A 19633-nucleotide genomic window follows, 5' to 3' on the forward strand; every position below is an offset into this window, starting at 1 on the left:
TGCCTTCACATCACGAAGCTCCAACTCCTGGGTCTTCTGTGCCTCCTTTAGCCCTTCAATCGCCTGTAGCATCGGGGCCAACACCTCCTTCTTCAGCTCTTCCACACAGCGCCGCAGGAACTCTTGCTGTTCCGGGCCCCATACCAAACAGCCACCTTCCAACGCCATCTTGCTTCGAGCTTCCCTTCCTTGCCGCTGCTCCAGAGGATCCTCTGCAATCCAGCCACTACTCTCTTCTTTCTCCATATATATCCGGGGGGGATTCCCTTCTATTTCACCGCACAATGGTTTTAGCCGTCAAAAATTGCCATTGGGGCTCCTAATAAGAGCCCAAAAGTCCGTTCCAACGGGAGGTGCCGAAACGTGCGACTCAGCTGGTCATCGCGATGTCTTTCTTGGCGCCTCAGGCACCAATCTTGCTGTGGAACCTTGCTGTGCACAAATCGGCTCCATTACACTTCATAGTGGACTTCATTGGCTGTAAAGTGTTGATGGGACGTCCTGAGGACAGGAAAGGAACTATGTAAATGCAGTGAAACACTCAGCAGGCCAGCCAGTGTGACTGGAGAGAGGAGTCAGATTCTCCACCCCTGCAGTATTTTGTTTGCTCTTATGTAATCTTTTGTTTTAGGGAAGGCTTTGTGTCTGCACGTTTGAGTGAATCAATGAGCGAAACTAACCTGTTGGACTTTAACCTGGTGTTGTAAGACTTCGTACTGTGCTCACCCCAGTCCAACACCGGCATCACCACATCATGAATCAATGAAGGTAAAGCTCTCCGATTGCCCATGGGCTGAGCTCATGATCCCAGACTCAGGAACACAGCACTTTGGGGGGGGGGGGGGGGGGGGGGGGGGGGGAGGTAGCTGCTGGGTAATACCCCAGGGAGGGAGGGGCACTGACAGAGTTTATTCTCGCTCCGAGGATTGAGGTTTTTGGGACGAATGCAGCATTGGGCAATGCTGGGATGTCAGATTAGATTGCAATCACCATCCCCGGGACAAACATTGTGCAAAGGCGTCCTGACTCAGCATTCAGCACTGTGCAGACCCCCACCCCACTGACTCAGCATCAGCATTGTGCAGACCCCCACCCCAACCCCACTGACTCAGCACTGTGCAGACCCCCACCCACTCCCACCCCAACCCCACTGACTCAACACTGTGCAGATCCCCACCCACTGACTCAACACTCAGCACTGTGCAGACCCCCACCCCACTGACTCAGCATCAGCATTGTGCAGACCCCCACCCACTCCCACCCCAACCCCACTGACTCAACACTGTGCAGACCCCCACCCACTGACTCAACACTCAGCACTGTGCAGACCCCCACCCACTCCCACTCCAACTGACTCAGCATTCAGCAGTCCCCCACCCCTGATTCAGCATTCAGCATTGTTCAGACCCCCACCCCACTGACTGAGCATTGTGCAGATCCCCCCCACCCCAGCATTGTGCACCCCACCCCACTGACTGAGCATTATACAGACCCACCCCTATTCAGCATTGTGCACCCCCACCCCCACTGACTGAGCATTTCCTGCTGCTTTATACCCCCCGCCCGCCCCCGGCCCCGTGCAATCTCGTGTTGGAAGAAAAATGCAACAAATCGCGGTTTGCGCCGAGCTCCGTGTGTTGGATTTTGCTGCGGGTCCGCTCAATCCGGGAGGGTTGGCAACCCCTACCCACCCCGTGACCTTGGGGGGTTCAGGGGCGGGGCCACGGGGGGCGGGGCCTCCTCTGAAGACTGACGTCATCGTAAAGCCAATCAGAAGAAGACGAATCATGAACGGACCAATCAGTACAGACACTCCCCCCCCCCCCCACCCCTCCCCGGGGCAGTCAGTGTCAGCGGCAACTCCGCACCGGACAGATGGCGGGCACCGAGGGCAAGGTACCGAGGGCAGGGGGCACCGAGGGCAGGGTACCGGGGGCAGGGAGGGTGTGTGAGAAACTCTGAGAGTAACAGCTGGGAGAGTAACTGCAATGTAGCCATTCGGAGTGTAACAATTCCCAATGTGTAACATTGTATCCTCGGGCTGAACCCCAGTAGGAGCGAGCGAGGGTTTTTTTCGTTCGTGGGTCGTGAGCATTGATTGCCCATCCCTAATTACCCCGGGGGGGGGCATTTTAAGAGTCAACCACATTGTTGTGGGTCTGGAGTCAGATATAGGCCAGACCAGGTAAGGACGACAGATTGCCTTCCCTAAAGGACATCGGTGAACCAGATGGGGTTTTACGACAATCGATTCACGGGTCACCATTAGACTTTTCATTCCAGATATTTGAATTGAGTTTAAATTCCATCACTCGCCGCGGTGCGATTCGAACCCGGGTCCCCAGATCATCATCCTGGGTTTCTGGATTACGAGTCCAGCAACAATACCGCTATACCGTGGGTACCCACTGCCTACCCGTGAATCAGCGATTGGGCATTTTAAACTGACTCGGTAATCAGTTCTTGCCGGTTGGTGGGGATTTAGTGGAGTTTTGGCACTGGTGTGTTGTTTGTCGGAGGGACAGGTGAACGGTAAACAGATCTGCAATGTTCTATTTTTGAGAATTTCAATTTGTGTAAGAATAACAATTTGAGTACAATGAGGAACAATAACAGAATGTCCTTGGAACAGTCAGCAGAGTCCCCAAAAATTCAAATGAAAGCACTTTTTGTTGCATCAGGAATCCGTGGTAGTCACTGGGAGAAGACCATAGGATTATTGTAGCGGCGAGCAAACTTTAAGTCTAAAATGACAAATGGCGTCCCTAATATTAGACAGAGGCAATGAATATTAGAGGGCAGCACAGTGACGCAGTGATTAGCACTGCTGCCTCAACACCAGGGACCCAGGTTCGAGTCCCACCTTTGGTGACTGTGGAGCCTGCATGTTCTCCCCGTGCCTGCGTGGGTTTCCTCCCAATCCAAAGATGAGCAGGTTAGGTGGATTGGACATAAATTTCCCCTTAGAATGAGGATACAGGGTGGGGGATAGGGCCTGGGTAGGGTGGTCTTTCATAGGGACAGTGCAGTCTCGATTCGCTGAATGGCCTCTTTCTGAGGTCTTTTGTAAGGGAGCAGTATCATAAATTCAGCCTCTGCTCTCTGCCTGCCCGGTTTATAAGTGAATCTCTTTCTGTTTTAACAGACTATCAACTGCAAAGCTGCTGTTGCTTGGGAGGCAGGGAAACCTCTTTGTATTGAGGTTGTGGAAGTTGCTCCTCCAAAAGCCCATGAAGTTCGAATTAAGGTACAAAGTAAAATGTAAACTTAATTTCAAACACTTTGATTAATTTTTAAGCTTTTGTTTGTAAGTTCCATTTCCTACTTTTAAGGAATTAGTGTTTCCATGCAGTGACATCTGTGACAATTATAGAGATATTCCTTTTTTAAATGTATTTTATTCCAACCATACAAAAACATAAATAGGTCGGAGAACATTCTCCACATCTCACAATTTACAGTTTGTACACATTTTCCCCCCTTTTCACCCCCTCTTTCCCTGTGCAACCCAAAACCCCGTGAGCTCATCATGTTTGTCCACACTCTTGCCACTGGGGACACGTACGGCAGACGGACCCACGCCATAAAGTTTGGTCCAAATTCAAACCTTCCCAGAACCTCACACAGGTACTGCCACTCCACCCAGTCAAATGCCTTCTCTACGTCCATAGACAGCACTACCTCCGGTACCCGTCCCCTCGACGGGGTCATGATCACATTCAGTAACCACTTAATATCACTGGAAAGTTGCCTACCCTTCACAAAGCCCAGTTGGTCCTCTGCAATCACCCCTGGAACGCATCCTTCCTGCCACTAACTTAGCCAGCACTGTCACACCTGTATTGAACAGTCTGTCTGACCCACAAACTAATGGGTCCTTCCCTTTCTTCAGTATTAGCGTAATTGTCACCTGTGTCAGTGCCTCCGGCAGCTCCCCCTTCTCCAGAGCATCGCTAAACGCTCCCAGTAAATGTGGTGCCAACTCCGTCGCAAACTCCTTTTAGAACTCCGCCGGGTAACCGTCCGACCCCGGGGCCTTCCGCGACGTCATCCCTTGTATGCTCTCCATCACCTTCAGCCCTAGCGGCTCCTCCAGCATCTGCCTCCTCTCCTCATTCGGCCTTGGGAATTCCAGTCCGTCCAGAAACCACCCCCCATGTCCCCTTCCTCATCCCCCGGATCAGCCTTATACAGTTTCTCATAATATTCCCTGAACGCCTCATTTATCTTCCCCCCCCCCCGGCTCCGACACTCCCTTCCCTGTCCGTACCCTCAGGATTTCTCCGGAAGCGGCCTGCCTCTGTAGCTGATGGGCTAGCATATAGCTCACCTTCTCTCCATAGTCATACTGTACCCCCCTTGTCCTCTGTAGCTGCCCCACTGCCTTCCCCATCGTCAACCTGTCAAATTGCCCCATGTAACTTCTTTCTCTGATTTCATTTGTTTTCTTATTGTCACATGTATTAGTATACAGTGAAAAGAATTGTTTCCTGCATGCTGTACAAACAATGCATACCGTACATAGGGAAGGAAGGAGAGACTGCAGAATATAATGTTACAGTTATAGCAAGGTGTAGAGAAAAGATCAACTTAATACGAGGTAGGTCCATTCAAAAGTCTGACGGCAGCAGGGAAGAAGCTGTTCTTGAGTCGGTTAGTACGTGACCTCAAACTTTGGTATCTTTTTCCTGACGGAAGAAGGTGGAAGAGAGTATGTCTGGGGTGTGTGGGGTCATTAATTATGCTGGCTGCCTTTCCGAGGCAGTGGGAATTGTAGACCGAGTCAATGGATGGGAGGCTGGTTTAGGTGATGGACTGGGCTACATTCACCACCTTTTGTAGTTTCCTGCGGTCTTGGGCAGAGCAGGCTCCATACCAAGCTGTGATACAACCAGAAAGAATGCTTTCTATGGTGCATCTGTAGGAGTTGGTGAGAGTCGTAGCTGACAAGCCAAATTTCCTTAGTCTTCTGAGAAAGTAGAGTCGTTGATGGGCTATCTTAACTATAGTGTCGGCATGGGGGGACCAGGACAGGCTGTTGGTGATCTGTACACCTAAAAACTTGAAGCTCTCGACCCTTTCTACTTCGTTCCCATTGATGTAGACAGGGGCATGTTCTCCACTATGCTTCCTGAAGTCGATGACAATCTCCTTCGTTTTGTTGACATTGAGGGAGAGATTATTGTCGTCGCACCAGTTCACCAGATTCTCTATCTCATTCCTGTACTCTGTTTTGTCATTGTTTGAAATCCGACCCACTACGGTGGTGTCATCAGCAAATTTGAAAATCGAGTTGGAGGGGAATTTGGCCACACAGTCATAGGTGTATAAGGAGTATAGTAGGGGGCTGAGGACACAGCCTTGTGGGTACCGATGTTGAGGATGATCATGGAGGAGGTGTTGTTGCCTATCTTTACTGATTGTGGCCGGTGGGTTCGAAAGTTCAGGATCCAGTCGCAGAGGGAGGAGCCGAGGCCAAGGCCACGGAGTTTGGAGATGAGTTTTGTAGGAATGATGGTGTTGAAGGCTGAGCTGTAGTCGATAAATAGGAGTCTGACATAGGTGACTTTGTTATCTCGGTGTTCCAGGGTAGAGTGCAGGGCCATGGAGATGGTGTCTGCTGTGGGCCTGTTGCAGCGGTAGGCGAACTGTAGTGGATCAAGTCAATCCGGGAGCCTGGAGTTGATTCGTGTCATGACAAACCTTTCGAAGCACTTCATGATGATGGATGTCAGAGCCCCTGGACGATAGTCATTAAGGCACGCTGCTTGGCTTTTTTTTGGTACAGGGATGATGTTCGTCTTCTTGAAGCAGATAGCGACCTCAGATTGTTGTAAAGAGAGGTTGAAGATGTCTGCGAATACCCCCGCCAGCTGATCCGCGCAAGACCTGAGTGCTCGTCCTTGCCAGTGGCTTTCCGTGGGTTGACCTTCGAGTAGGCTGCTCTGACGTCTGCAGTGGTGATCTCAGATACAAGTTCATCCGTGGCTCGCTCTCGCTGACCTCTTGCTCAAAGCGTGCATAGAATGCGTTGAACTCATCAGGGAGGGGTGCATTGGAGCCGACGATTTTACATGCCTTCATCTTGTAGCCCGTTATGTCTTGCAGACCTTGCCATAGACGGCGGGGGTCTGGGACGTGTGGCTAGCCTGGGACTCGAGCTTGGTCCGGTACTGCCTTTTGGCATCTTTGATAGATTTCTTTAGATCATGTCTGGCTTTCTTGTAGAGGTCAGGGTCGCCTGACTTGAATGCCTCAGACCCAGACTTCAGCAAGCAGTGGATATCCCTGTTCATCCAGGGTTTCCAGTTGGGAAACACGCGGATTTGTTTCTTTGGCACACAGTCTTCTACACACTTACTAATGAAGTCAGTTACTGTCAGGGCGCACTCGTTCAGGCTGGTTGCAGAGTTTTTAAATACTGACCAGTCCACTGACTCTAAGCAGTCCCGTAGGAGACCATCCGATTCCTCAGACCAACAATGCACAACATTCTTTGACGGATTCTCCCGCTTCAGATTTTGCTGATAAGCCGGGAGCAGGAGCACAGCCTTGTGGTCAGACTTGCCAAGGTGTGGGTGGGCGATAGAGCGGTCGGCATGTTTGATATTTGTGTAGCAGTGGTCCAGGATGTTTGGGCCTCGGGTGGAACAGGTGACGTGTTGGTGGTAACTTGGTAGTACGCTCTTGAGCTTGGCCTGATTGAAGTCCCCAGCTCCAATGAACAAGGCCTCGGGATGTTTCATTTCAAGACTATTTGTGGTGGTGAATATTTCGTCCAGTGCGATTTTTCACGTTCGCGTGGGATGTAAACTCATCAGGATAACGGAGCTGAACTCCCGCAGAAGGTAGTGGGGCGGCATTTTAGCATCAGGTATTCTAGGTCCGGGGAGCAGAAATTCACCAGTGTTGCTACATCTAGGCACCAGGAGGTGTTGATTAGGAGGCAGACCCCACCTCCCCTTGCCTTGCCTGAGGCCGCCGTATGATCCATTCGGTGGATTGAGAAGCCCTCTGGTAGTAGGGCATAATCCGGTGAAGCAGGAGTGAGCCATGTCTCCGTGAAGCAGAGCACACAGCAGTCCCTTGGTTCTCTTTGAAAAGTGAGTCTGGCTTTAAGTTCGTCCAGCTTGTTTTCTAGAGATTGGACATTAGCTGGGAGTGAGAGGGGCTTTGGGGCCGCGTTGTTTCACTCTCCCCTGCAGACCTGCACGTTTTCCACGCTCCCTGGAGTGACTGCTTCTTTTCGAGCCTGGGGGACGGTGAGAGTGTGCAGTGTTAAGGGAGTAGTTGTGTCCAATGAGGTTATTCACTCTGGTCGGTGTGTGGATGGAGGATTTGTTGCCATGCTTGCGGTTCCTGCGTCGGTAGGTGGGACTGCGTGGTCGAGCGTGCCGGGTCGCTGTCGGGCTCCGGTTTGTCTTCACAGGTCGGTGGATGTCCAGACCATGCTCCGGGAGCGTGGATGGGATGAAGGCCGGTAAGTGAATGACGTCTCTGGGATTGCGGTTGCAGATGAGGCGATGGCCGGGTCCGTGCGTTGGGGTCCGCAGCGTCCTTTCCAGAGGACGGAGGATCTCTAGATCTGCAAGTAAATTTAAAAGAGCAGTATAAGTGATTGTTGGGCTGTGGGAGTTGATTTTTAGGAGTGTGGGGTGATTGTAGAAGAGGGGGGAGTGGAAGGAGAGCTTGGGGCCTGCAGGGGGTTGCAGCTCCCCGGGTCAGAGGAGTTGGAAGCTGGGGGGGGGCGGGGGGGGGGGGGGGGGGGGGCTGCAGCTGCTGCGATGCTGGTCTGGTCGTTGGACAGCAGCAGAGTGGAGGTCCCGGCTTCTGTGGTGTTTTCCAGGTCTCTGGGAGCCTGAAGAGTGAAGGCCCTGGCTTCTAGGGCGTTTTCCTGGTCTCTGGCAGCCGCTGTAGGGGAATCCCCAGGCCGGGGCCTGGGACTGCAGCTCCGGCAGCTGCTCACATGTGGTCGGCAGGTCTGGGTCGATTTCAGGTGTCTCCAGGGTCCTAAAGACTGCTAAATCTGTAAGTAATTGAATAAGAACATTGTTGGAGAGTTTAAAAGAGTTAGAATGAAGTTTTAGAAGCATCGACGAGAGTAAAAGATAGAATTAGAGGGTATGCTGAGCACAGCTTGCAAGAAGTCGCCTCGCTCTGGCGCAATCTTTCTCTTTGCCAATCCCTCCACGGTGGGGGCCCTTGAATATTCCCTGTCAATCTTGACAACCTCATCCAATAATTGTCCATACTCCCCACTCCTCCTCCTATCTCCGTGCACCTTGGACGAGATCATCTACCCTCCGAACCACCGCCTTCAATCCCTCCTAGAATGTGGCCGCCAATACCATCCCATTCACTGACCACACCTTCTCACAAAACCCCTGTCCGCTAAAAGCCCTGAGTCTAGCCTCCATCCCAGCCTCTGTTCTTGCCTCGAGCCAAGTTGAACCTCCAGCCAGTGCGATGCATGATCAGAAATCACAATTCCCACATACTCTGCCCCCACCAGCACCACCAACACTTCTCGTCTCACCACAAAAAAAAATCAATTCTAGAGTATACTTTTGTCCACGTGCGAGAAGGAGTATTCTCTCTCTCCCCCGGGTTCCAAAACCTCCATGGGTCTAATAATAATTTAAGTATTTATTTTAAATTAATTAACTAGTGCTTAAATGTCACTCAGCGGGGTGCAGTGCTCCAACTGTGAGATGTGGCAGATCTGTGACGCTTCCAGCGTTCAGGTCCACTACGTCTGCAGCAAGTGTAACCAATGGCAGCTCCTCAGACCGCATGGTTCAGTTGCAGTAGCAGTTGGATGCACTTAGGAGCATGCAGGTGGCGGAAAGCGTCATAGATAGGAGTTACAGAGATGTGGTCACACCCAAGGTGCAGGCAGACAGATGGGTGACCGCTAGAAAGGGCAGGCAGTCAGTGCAGGAATCCCCTGTGGCTGTCCCCCTCTCTAAGAGGTATACCGTTTTGGATGCTGTTGGGGGTATAGCCTATCAGGGGAAAACAACAGCAGCCGGAACAATGGCACCACAACTGGCTCTGTTGCTCAGCGGGGTAGGGCAAAGTGCAGGAGAGCAATAGTTATAGGGGACTCTATAGTAAGGGGCATAGGTGGGCACTTCTGTGGAAGTGAAAGAAACTCCAGGATGGTGTGTTGCCTACCTGGTGCCAGGGTCCAGGATGTCTCTGAATGAACACAGGACATGCTGAAGGGAGCGGGTGAACAGCCAGAAGTCGTAGTACAGATAGGTACTAACGACATAGGCAGGAAGAGTGATGAGGTCTTGCAAAAGGTGTTCAGGGAGTTAGGTAGTAAGTTTAAAAAGCAGGACTTCTAGGGTTGTAATCTCAGGATTACCCCCTGTGCCACGTGCGAGTGAGGCTAGAAATAGGAGGACAGTGCAGCTAAACACGTGGCTAAACCAGTGGTGTAGGAGGGAGGGTTTCAGATTTCTGGACCATTGGGATCTCTCCTGGGGCAGGTCGGATCTGTACAAGAAGGATGGGTTGCATCTAAATTCGAGGGGCACCAATATCCTGACTGGGAGGTTTGCTAGTGTCACTCGGGAGGATTTAAACTAGTATGGCAGGGGGGTGGGAACCAGAGTGTTAGCTTAGAAGGTGTCATAACTGAAGGGGAAATAGATAACGAAAATAAGAGAACAACATCTCCCTCAGGCAGAGCAAAAAAGTGACAAGTATGAGAAGGGAGGTGGGCAATGCAGGACTGAGGGTCTTGTACCTAAATGTGCGCAGTATACGGAATAAGGTAAATGAGCTTGTTGCGCACAGTGAAATTGTCCGGTACAATTTTTTGGGCATCACAGAGACGTGGCTGCAAGGGAAACAGGGCTGGGATCTAAATATACAAGGATATGTGTCCTATCGAAAGGACAGGCAGATGGGCAAAGGGTTGCATTGTTAATAAGGGATGAAGTTAAATCGATTGCAAGGAGCGATATAGGATCAGAAGGCTTAGAATCTCTGTGGGTAGAGTTGAGGAATTGCAAAGGTAAAAAGACCCTGATGGGAGTTATGTGCAGGCCCCCTAACAGTCGTCAGGATGTGGGGCAGAAAATAAATCAGGAGATAGAGGAAGCATGTAAAAAAGGCAATATCACAATAATCATGGGCGACTTCAATATGCAGGTGGACTGGGACAATCAGGTTGGTAGTGGATCCCAAGAAAAGGAATTTGTGGAATGTTTAAGAGATTTTTTGGAGCAGCTTGTGGTAGAGCCTACAAGGGAACAGGCAATTCTGGATTTGGTGATGTGTAATGAGGCAGACAGGAGAACGTGCAGACTCCACACAGTCACCAAGGCCACAATTGAACCCAGGCCCCTGGCACTGAGAATGGCGACATGGTAGCACAGCGGTTAGCACTGTTGCTTGACAGCGTCAGGGTCCCAGGTTCGATTCCCGGTTTGGGTCACTGTCTGTGCGGAGTCTGCACGTTCTCCCCGTGTCTGCGTGGGTTTCCTCTGGGTGCTCCGGTTTCCTCCCACAAGGCCCGAAAGACGTGCTGTTAGGTGAATTGGACATTCTGAATTCTCCCTCTGTGTACCCGAACAGGTGCCAAAGGCTGGTTTAGCACAGGGCTAAATCGCTGGCTTTTAAAGCAGACCGAGGCAGGCCTGCAGCACGGTTCAATTCCCGTACCAGCCGTGCCAAACAGGTGCCGGAATGTGGCAACTAGGGGCTTTTCACAGTAACTTCATTGCCGTGTTAATGTAAGCCTACTTGTGACACTAATAAATATTATTATTATAAGAGATTATCGCATTGAAACCTTCAGTACTCTGAAGGGACTTGATGGGGTGGACAATGACCAGATTGCATTGTCTTATGAAGAAAGGTTGAGGAAGCTATGGCTTTTCTCACTGGAGTGAAGAACAGTACGAAGTCTTACAACACCAGGTTAAAGTCCAACAGGTTCACCTGAGGAAGGAGCAGCGCTCCGAAAGCTAGTGACATCGAAACAAACCTGTTGGACTTTAACCTGGTGTTGTAAGACTTCGTACTGTGCTCACCCCAGTCCAACGCCGGCATCTCCACATCGGTGAGTTGCTAGAGGTGTACAAGGTGATGAGAGGCATGGATAGAGTGGATAGCCAGAGACTTTTCCCCAGGGTGGAAATGGCTGTCACAAGGGGACATAATTTTAAGGTGATTGGAAGAAGGTATAGGGGAGATGTCAGAGGTCGGTTCTTCACACAGAGAGTGGTGGGTGTGTGGAATGCACTGCCAGCAGAGGTGGTGGAGTCAGAGTCATGAGGGACATTTAAGCGACTCTTAGACAGGCACATGGACAGCAGTAAATTGAAGGGGTGTAGGTTAGGTTGATCTTAGATTACGATAAATGGTCGGCACAACATCGTGGGCTGAAGGGCCTGTATTGTGCTGTACTGTGCTATGTTCTATGCATCAATCGTGCATACAGTGACCCAAGCCAGGAATCGAACCCAGGTCCCTGGTGTGTGAAGCAACAGTGCTAACCACTGTGCTATCTGCGCTGCCAACACCTTCACATCACTATTAAGCAGCGATGTAGGGCGGTATGACCCACACTGCTCCGGGTCATAGGACCCACACCTTGACGCTGCGCCCAGCTTAAAATGCTGACGGAGTTGCCACCATATTTTCAAGTGGAGACCACCACAGTGTTTGAAGAATATTTTTTTTGCCGGGCCAAACGACAAGACGCTGCGACTAGCACCTCCAAGCTTAGACTCTTTTCCCGACCCCAAATCCATCCGCTTCCTGGTCACCACGCCACCTGTGTCATTATTGCTGATGTTGAAGTCATTGTAGTCAGCTATCTTCTCAGGAGGTGGAGTGTTGTACTGGATCTTCGGGTATGAAGGCACAATTATCAGCCTCACTGAGGTAAGACTAGAGTTCTCCAATCATCAGATTTTAAAAGGGGGTTTTCAATTAGCCCAGCCTGTCTGCAGCTGGTATTGGCTGAATCTTCTTGCAGGTTTAACTGGTTGTGGACAGAGACAGAGAGAGAGAGAAAGGCCTTTTCTTCAGGACCTTCGAGAGGCCACCGGGAGAGATGAGAACTGCGGCTGTCCGCTCCTCTTAAACATCACTCTACAAAATGGAGCCTGTCCTTAGTTTAGCAGAACATTCTGGAACACCAGCACCAATCGAGAGCCAGTTAAGTCCTGGGAAATCAAAGTAGCAGATTGGATGCCAGCCAGGTCCATCAAAATATATCATCACTGGGCCAGATCACATAGTGCTGGTACCAGGGGTCCTCGGAGGCCAAACCAAACAGCACATCTGCTGGGGGTGGGTGCGGGGTCAGTCATCGTCCAGATACAAAAGTTACAACAGCCAAGGTAACAAAAGATGAAGTGAGTACACAAGAGAAATCCGGTTTAAATAGGAGGATTCTTACAAATGTTCCTTATCAGCCCAAGCCTGGATATTGTCCAGGTCTTGCTGCATTTGGACATGGACTGCTTCATTATCTGAGGAGTCGCGGATGGTGCTGAACATTGTGTAATCGCCAGCGAACATCCTCACTTCTCACCTTATGATGGAAGGGAGGTCATTGGTGAAGCAGCTGAAGATGGTTGGGCCTAGGACACTACCCTGAGGAACTCCTGCAGTGATGTCCTGGAGCTGAGATGATTGACCTCCAATCACCACAACCATCTTCCTTTGTGCCGGGTATGACTCCAACCAGCGGAAGGTTTTCCCCCTGTTCCACATTGCCTCCAGTTTTGCTCGGGCTCCTTGATGCCGCACTCGGTCAAATGCTGCTTTGATAAAAGGGCAGTCACTCTCGCCTCACCTCTGGCATTCAGCTCTTTTGTCCATGTTTGAACCAAGGCTGTAATGAGGTCAGGAGCTGAGTGACCCTGGTGGGACCCAAACTGAGCGTCCGTGAGCAGGTTATTGCTGAGTAAGTGCCGCTTGATAGCACTGTTGATGACTCCTTCCATCACTTTGCTGATGATGGAGAGTAGACTGATAGGGCAGTAATTGGCTGGGTTGGATTTGTCCTGCTGCTTGTGTCCAGGACACACCTGGGCAGTTTTCCGCATTGCCGGGTAGGTGCCAGTGTTGTAGCTGTACTGGAACAGCTTGGCTAGGGGTGCGGCAAGGTCTGGAACGCAAATCTTCAGTACTATTGCCGGAATATTGTCAGGGCCCATAACCGTTGTCATTTCCCGTGCCTTCAGCCACTTCTTAATAACACGTAGAGTGTATCGAATTGGCTGAAGACTGACATGTGATGCTGGGGACCTCCAGAGGATGGTAATTGATTTGGAGTGGAACCTCCAGGTTCTCACTGATGAATTCTTCAGTGAATTCGGGAGAAGCTCCCTAAGAATTCGCCCACGTGAAGTAGATGAGGTGACTAACACCGATGCATTTTGGGGAAGCTAGATAAACTCATGAGGGAGAAAGGAATAGAAGGATAGGGGGAGGGAGGAGGGTCGTGTGGAGCAGAATGTTGTGATGGGTTAGTTTATTTTTCAACTGTGTTATGGTGTTTGCCCATCAGATAATTGCCACTGCTGTCTGCCACACTGATGCCTACACCCTCAGTGGCTCCGATTCAGAGGGTGTGTTCCCTGTTATCCTCGGACATGAAGGAGCTGGAATAGTGGAAAGTATTGGAGAAGGAGTCACCTGTGTGAAAGCAGGTAAAGGGAGGGATGATTGTAAATTGTCTGCTACTGAATGAAATGAAAATTGCTTATTGTCCCTAGTGAATCCCGTTGGGGAGGGTGGGGTGTGGGGAGTTGATGATGGACATGGAAATTATAACTTAAATTTATCCGCTAAGAATATTGTACTCCTTATTGGTTTTAGAATCCCTATGGTGCAGAAGGAGGCCATTCGGCCCATCGAGTCTGCACTGAAATAGCACCCTATGCCAGCCACTCCCCCACCCTACCCTGCAATCCCACTTTTTAAAAAATTTAGAATACCCAATTAATTTTTTCCAATTAAAGGGCAATTTAGCGTAGCCAATCCACCTACCCTGCACATCTTTGGGTTGTGGGAGTGGAACCCACGCAAACACAGGGAGAATGTGCAAACTCCACACGGACAGTGACCCAGAGCCAGGATCGAACCTGGGACCTCGGCGTCGTGAGGCAGCTGTGCTAACCACTGCACCACCCTGCTAACCACTGCACCACCCTGCTGCTCTCTCGCAACCCCGCCCCCCGGTTCGTTTGCCAAATGTCCATTGATCAGGCGTCTCCTGGTTACTGAACCCTGCAAGTAGAAAATTACTTGCTTTAAAGCCATTTACTTTATCGAAACACATAATAATTGTGAACTCCCATCAAATGTTCCCTTTAATCTGCTCCACTCCACGGAGAGTTTCACCAGTCTCTCCATAGAACTGAAGTCCCTCATCCTGGATCAATCCCGTACAGCTCCCCGCTCCCAATGGATGGAGGATGCCAGGGGTGGTCTGGGGGTTGTGGGGGGAGGGGGGGGGGCGAGAGCGTTATCTCTGTCGCTTACCACCTCTTGGGCACTAGTGGTTTGAATGCAGTTGGTTAGGCCAGGCAGTTGAACATTTCAAACATTTTGTTTGTTTAGGTTATAAAATGCTCCAGAACCATGGCGGGTGGATACAGAGAATTAAGATGCAGATCAGTCATGATGTAATTGACTGATGGAGCAGGTTCAAGGGGGTGATTGTCCTTCTCCTATTCTTATATTCTTTACACTCCTGGGACATGATGGGGAATACAGAAAATTGGAATTCCCTTTGTCATGGTACAGTAGCTTGACCGCTCCAGTGCCCCAGGTTTGTTTCCCGACTTGGGTCACTGTTTGTGCGGAGTCTACACGTTCTCCCCATGTCAGCGTGGGTTTCCTCCGGGTGCTCCAGTTTCCTCCAGTCCAAAGATGTGCAGGCTAGGTGGATTGGCCACACCGTTCGTGTCCATGAAGGTTCGGCGGGATTACTGGGTTACGGGGAGAGGGTGGAGGTGTGGGTTTAGGAAGGGTGCTCGTTCCAAGGGACGGCGCAGACCCGATGGGCCGAATGGCCTCTCTCTTTCTGCACTGTAAATTCTATGTCTATGCCACCCGACGCATGCAAAATTTACTGCTTTACCTTTGTCTAAATCAATGTTTTCTTGGTTCCAAGGGGATCGAGTAATTCCACTTTACATTCCGCAATGTGGGGAATGCAAGTTTTGCCTGAATCCCAACACCAATCTGTGCCAGAAAATCAGGTAGCGTGTCATTGCTCTTCACTGTTGCACTTGTAGGAATGAAATGCCTTCAGATGTTGTCTTGATTTAATTAAGTGCGCTTCAGATGTTACCATGGAAGGGTCAGCTTTGGAATATTGGCAAGTTCCACCTGGGGACAGCCTGTAAATATTGACACATTTCTGGGTATCCTTAGCCTCGCTTTTGTAAAACAAGCTACTGAGTAGAGAATCACAGCACTGACATCTGGCCCAAACACTCTGTTCCAATATTTATGCTGCATTTGAGCCTCCTCTGGTTGTGTTGCTTCCACCTCATCAATGTATCCTTCTGTTCCATTTGCCCTCCTGCACTTCTCTCGCTCCCCCTTAAATGTGCCGTTAAGCCTCCAAGACGACCCCACTTTTCCTACCCCAAGTTCATGTTTTTCCATATACTCCACATGCAAGTCAACTTTCCGTTTCTCCAGCATGTCCTACTGTGTTTACACTTGTAGTTGGCCTCAATTATTCATCTCACAACTGTAGGTATACCTTGTAGCTGGACGCAAGGCGTCAAGCAGACAATATAGGCGGTGCTGCAGGAGGTGGAGAAATGCCCGCTCTTTGCGTTGGACGCCAATGACATTTTAAAATGACAATCACCCACACTCACCTTGGTGGTTCACTTTTAGTCGCGGCATGTAAAGTTGACTCCCCCCTGTTTTTTGGGGGGTTTCGAAGGTTAACTTGTACGTCAGCATCGGTATCCACACAATTCACCTCGACCACTCCCTGTGGCCGTGGGTTCCACATTCTCGCCACTCGCTGGGTAAAGGTTCTCCTGAATTCCTCATTGGATTTACTAGCACGAGAGACTGTCGGATATTGATGGACCCTAGTTTTGCATGTGCCCACCAGTCAAAATATTCTCTACGCCCACGCTGTTAAACCCTTCATACTTATATAGACCTCTATTGTGTCACCAACCTCCTTATTTTTGCTGAGAAAGCATCCCCAGCCTGGTCGGCCATTCCTGATATTACTCCCCCCCCCCCCCCCCCCCCCCCGTTCTGTATCATTCTTGTAGAAAATATTTTTGAATAGTTCACGACAACAGGCAGAGTTTATTAATGGATCGACTAGCCTGCGTATGTTGTGACACTAGTAAAGATTATTATTATTATTATTATATGTGCACCGAATTCACAAGACTTTCTTTCCTTCCTTGCTTCAAGCTCAATGGTTTTATGGTCTCCTGGGACCCCGAATGGAGCCACTCGGGCTCGCCTACACGCACCCTGCCCCAGGTTTAAAAACCGCAAGGTGTCGTCGGCCACTGACACAACTGGTTTTTCAGTGCTCAGCGGACCAGGATGTGTTTGTGTAAACCTTTGGTCATCCAGATCGCAGCTGTCAAATTGCTTGATTGGTTTAACAAATTCTAATTCTTAGCGTCATCAGATTGTTGAATTGCAACTTTTTTTTTCTAAGGGAAGCGAGGTTAAGACGCAATTTCACTGACATACGATAGGTTTAACTGTAATTAAATATCTTGTAATCGCTCCGTGTTTTGACATGCTGTGTTTCTGTTAAAACTGAACCACATTAAGCTCTCTGTAGGGGCAATTTATACAGTGGGGTCGGTGTTAAGGAGTCATTTATGGCATGGAAGGGGGTCTATGCTGGCTCTCCATGTAAAATGCTAGTTAGTCCCTTTCCCCCTGTGTCTCCCCTTAGCCATGCAGCTTTATGCCCCCTGAGCGTCCTAACTGGCTCCCGAGTCCCATTCACCCATTATCCCTGTGCTCGCTGACTGGCATTGTATCCAGTTCTGGCGATGCCTCGATTTAAAAATTCTCATCCTTGAGTTCAAATCCCTCGGCATCCCTTCCTTATCTCTGTAACCTCCTCCGTCCTGCAACTTTCTGAAATATCTACGCTCCTCTAACTGGTGCTGCTGAAGCATCTACAATTCTAAACGCTGCCCCGTTGTGTTTTTTAAAATAAATTTAGAGTGCCCAATTCATTTTTTCCAATTAAGGGGCAATTTAGCGTGGCCAATCCACCCACCCTGCACATCTTTGGGTTGTGGGGGTGAGACCCACGCAGACACGGGGAGAATGTGCAAACTCCACACGGACAGTGACCCAGAGCCGGGATCGAACCTGGGACCTCGGCGCCGTGAGGCAGCAGTGCTAACCACTGCACCACCGTGCTGTGCCTTCAGCTTGCTCAATGCTGAGTTCTAGAATTCCATCCTAAACCTCTCCACCTTTTAAGATGCTTCATTGAAACCAGCTCCATGACGAGGTTTTTAATCAGCTGTCCTAATATATATGTGACGCCATGTCAGATTTTATCTGATTATTCCTATGAATGACCTGTGGAGGTTTCCAACATTAAATATGCTATCAAAAGGCAGGTTGTTGCAGTACAGATCTTCTTAAGCGAAGGTTGTGCATTTGAATCAAGTCTGTTCCTGGGAAAAGTTTTGAAAAGGAAAACTAACGTTGGCCAGATCTCCAAACCTGCCGGCAACTTGCTAGCACGGATTGTTTAAGTGGTGATATATTCTTTAAGCGTTCGATCATCTGCCTGTGTTTTCTCAGGTTGACCCAAGGCCATGGCCTGATGCCCGACAAGACCAGCCGATTCACCTGTAAAGGCCAACAGCTGTATCACTACATGGGGACCAGCACCTTCTCGGAATACACTGTGGTCGCGGACATCTCACTGGCTAAAATTGACAACGCAGCTCCGCTGGACAAAGTCTGCCTCCTGGGCTGCGGTATTTCCACTGGCTACGGTGCAGCTGTCAATACGGCCAAGGTCATTTTATTTGGTGTTTTGAATCTTTTACCCATTCGTGATTTTTCTGAACAGGTGTGGGTCTCCTCCTTCTCGGGATGTCCCTTGAGAATTCAGAACGATTTGCTCCCACTCTGGTTCGGTGTGTCCTGAGATACCTGGTGGGTCAGTGCTCGGTCTACAGACCCTCACCACGTGTGCGGCAGGTGGCTCTTGAAATGGGTTGGGGGCTTAGGTTCCCCCCCCCGACACTCTATTGCGCCGTTGCACGTTACATGTATTCGGTGCCTTCCTGAATGAAACCTCTCCATTTTGGATGGTCACAAGCCAGGGTCTCCTGTGAGATGAGTTTGTTTGACCACAGCAGGGATATTTTGAGGACATTCCTAAAGCACTGAGAACATGAATATGAATGTGCTCTTCCAGCCAGAGGTGTAGGCGGAAGCATCTATCATTGCACAGACTTGGTCATTTGGCCTGACTGTTCCATGCCCATGTTGATGCTCTATGAACCTTCCCCACCCCCATCTTATCTCATCCTATCATCACCATCTTCTAATCCTTTCACCCTCCTGTTTATCTGATTTCCCGTTAAGATCTATGCCATTCGCCTCATTCTCTTTACAGTAACAAATTCTACTTCCTCGCCCCTCGCTCTCTGGGTGAAGAGGTTTCTCCTGCATATATTCATGATGCTTCTGTTGAGTACTGAGGGAGTGCTGCACTGGTGGGGGTGCTGTCTTCTAAACGAGATGTTCACCAAAGTCCCTATTTCCACCCCCCCCCCCCCCCCCCCCCCCCCACCTCGCCCAGATGTATATGATCCCATGGCAACATTTTGGACAAGGGCAGGGAGTTACCCCCAGTGTCCTGCCCAATATTTAGTCCCCCCAACCAATCACTGAACCAGATTATGGTGATCACGTTTATGGGATCTCGCTGTCTGTAACTTGGCTGCCGCATATCTTTCATTTCAACAGTGAAAATGTTTTGAAAGCATTTCACTGGGCTATGAAAGTGCTTGAGGGACACCCTCGCGTCTCAAAAGGTGATATACAAATGCAGTTTTCTTTTTTGGGGTATGTCACTTTCCAGAGCTATGATAAAAGAGCTTTCTCCGGCCCGGATAACGATACTGGTTTGTTTACTTACTTCATACTCGTGAATTGATGGTCTGAAGTCCAAAATGTCTTGTGCAATTTACTCCAGTCCCAATTCAAAGTACAGATTTCTTTGGTAAAAGTGCAGCTTAATCGGAATCGCAGACTGGAGTACTGAAAGGAGGTTAATTCATCTTCCTTTTCATTGCCTATTTACCATGAGGCTTTGTATAACAGTCCAAGATTAGATTTTTGTTTTTGCTAAAATGGGCAGTGCTTTCACCTCTGGAGTAGGCAGGCCCGCTGTCCCAGTCCCGCTCCAGAGACTTAGAGACAAGGCAGACATCCCCCAGTGCAGGTCCTGAGAGAATGCTGCATTGTTTAAAATGCCTTTTCTTCAGACGAGACATTAAACTGAGGCCTTGGGCGTCATTCTCCGACCCCCCCCGCCGGGTCGGAGAATGGCCGTTGGCCGCCGTGAATCCCGCCCCCGCCCCCACCGAAGTCTCCGAAGGGAGAAAAGTTG

General features: G+C 49.9%; 1 protein-coding gene across 2 annotated transcripts in view; it reads left to right on the forward strand.

Moving 5' to 3' along the window:
- The first annotated feature begins 747 nt into the window (after window positions 1-747).
- Window positions 748-19633, forward strand: part of LOC140408293 (alcohol dehydrogenase class-3) — a 33920-nt gene continuing 15034 nt past the window's right edge. Inside the window, exons 1-5 of one of the 2 annotated variants that reach the window (XM_072495284.1) lie at window positions 748-768; window positions 3146-3247; window positions 13541-13682; window positions 15152-15239; window positions 17809-18028. In XM_072495284.1, coding sequence (XP_072351385.1) covers window positions 763-768; window positions 3146-3247; window positions 13541-13682; window positions 15152-15239; window positions 17809-18028 — 558 coding nt within the window. In that variant the 5' untranslated portion in view covers window positions 748-762. Of the gene's footprint in view, window positions 769-1825; window positions 1897-3145; window positions 3248-13540; window positions 13683-15151; window positions 15240-17808; window positions 18029-19633 lie in introns of those variants that run through there. The other variant, XM_072495283.1, reaches the window with a different exon arrangement.

This window comes from Scyliorhinus torazame, chromosome 3 (assembly GCF_047496885.1).
Source record: "Scyliorhinus torazame isolate Kashiwa2021f chromosome 3, sScyTor2.1, whole genome shotgun sequence".
Lineage (NCBI taxonomy): Eukaryota > Metazoa > Chordata > Chondrichthyes > Carcharhiniformes > Scyliorhinidae > Scyliorhinus > Scyliorhinus torazame.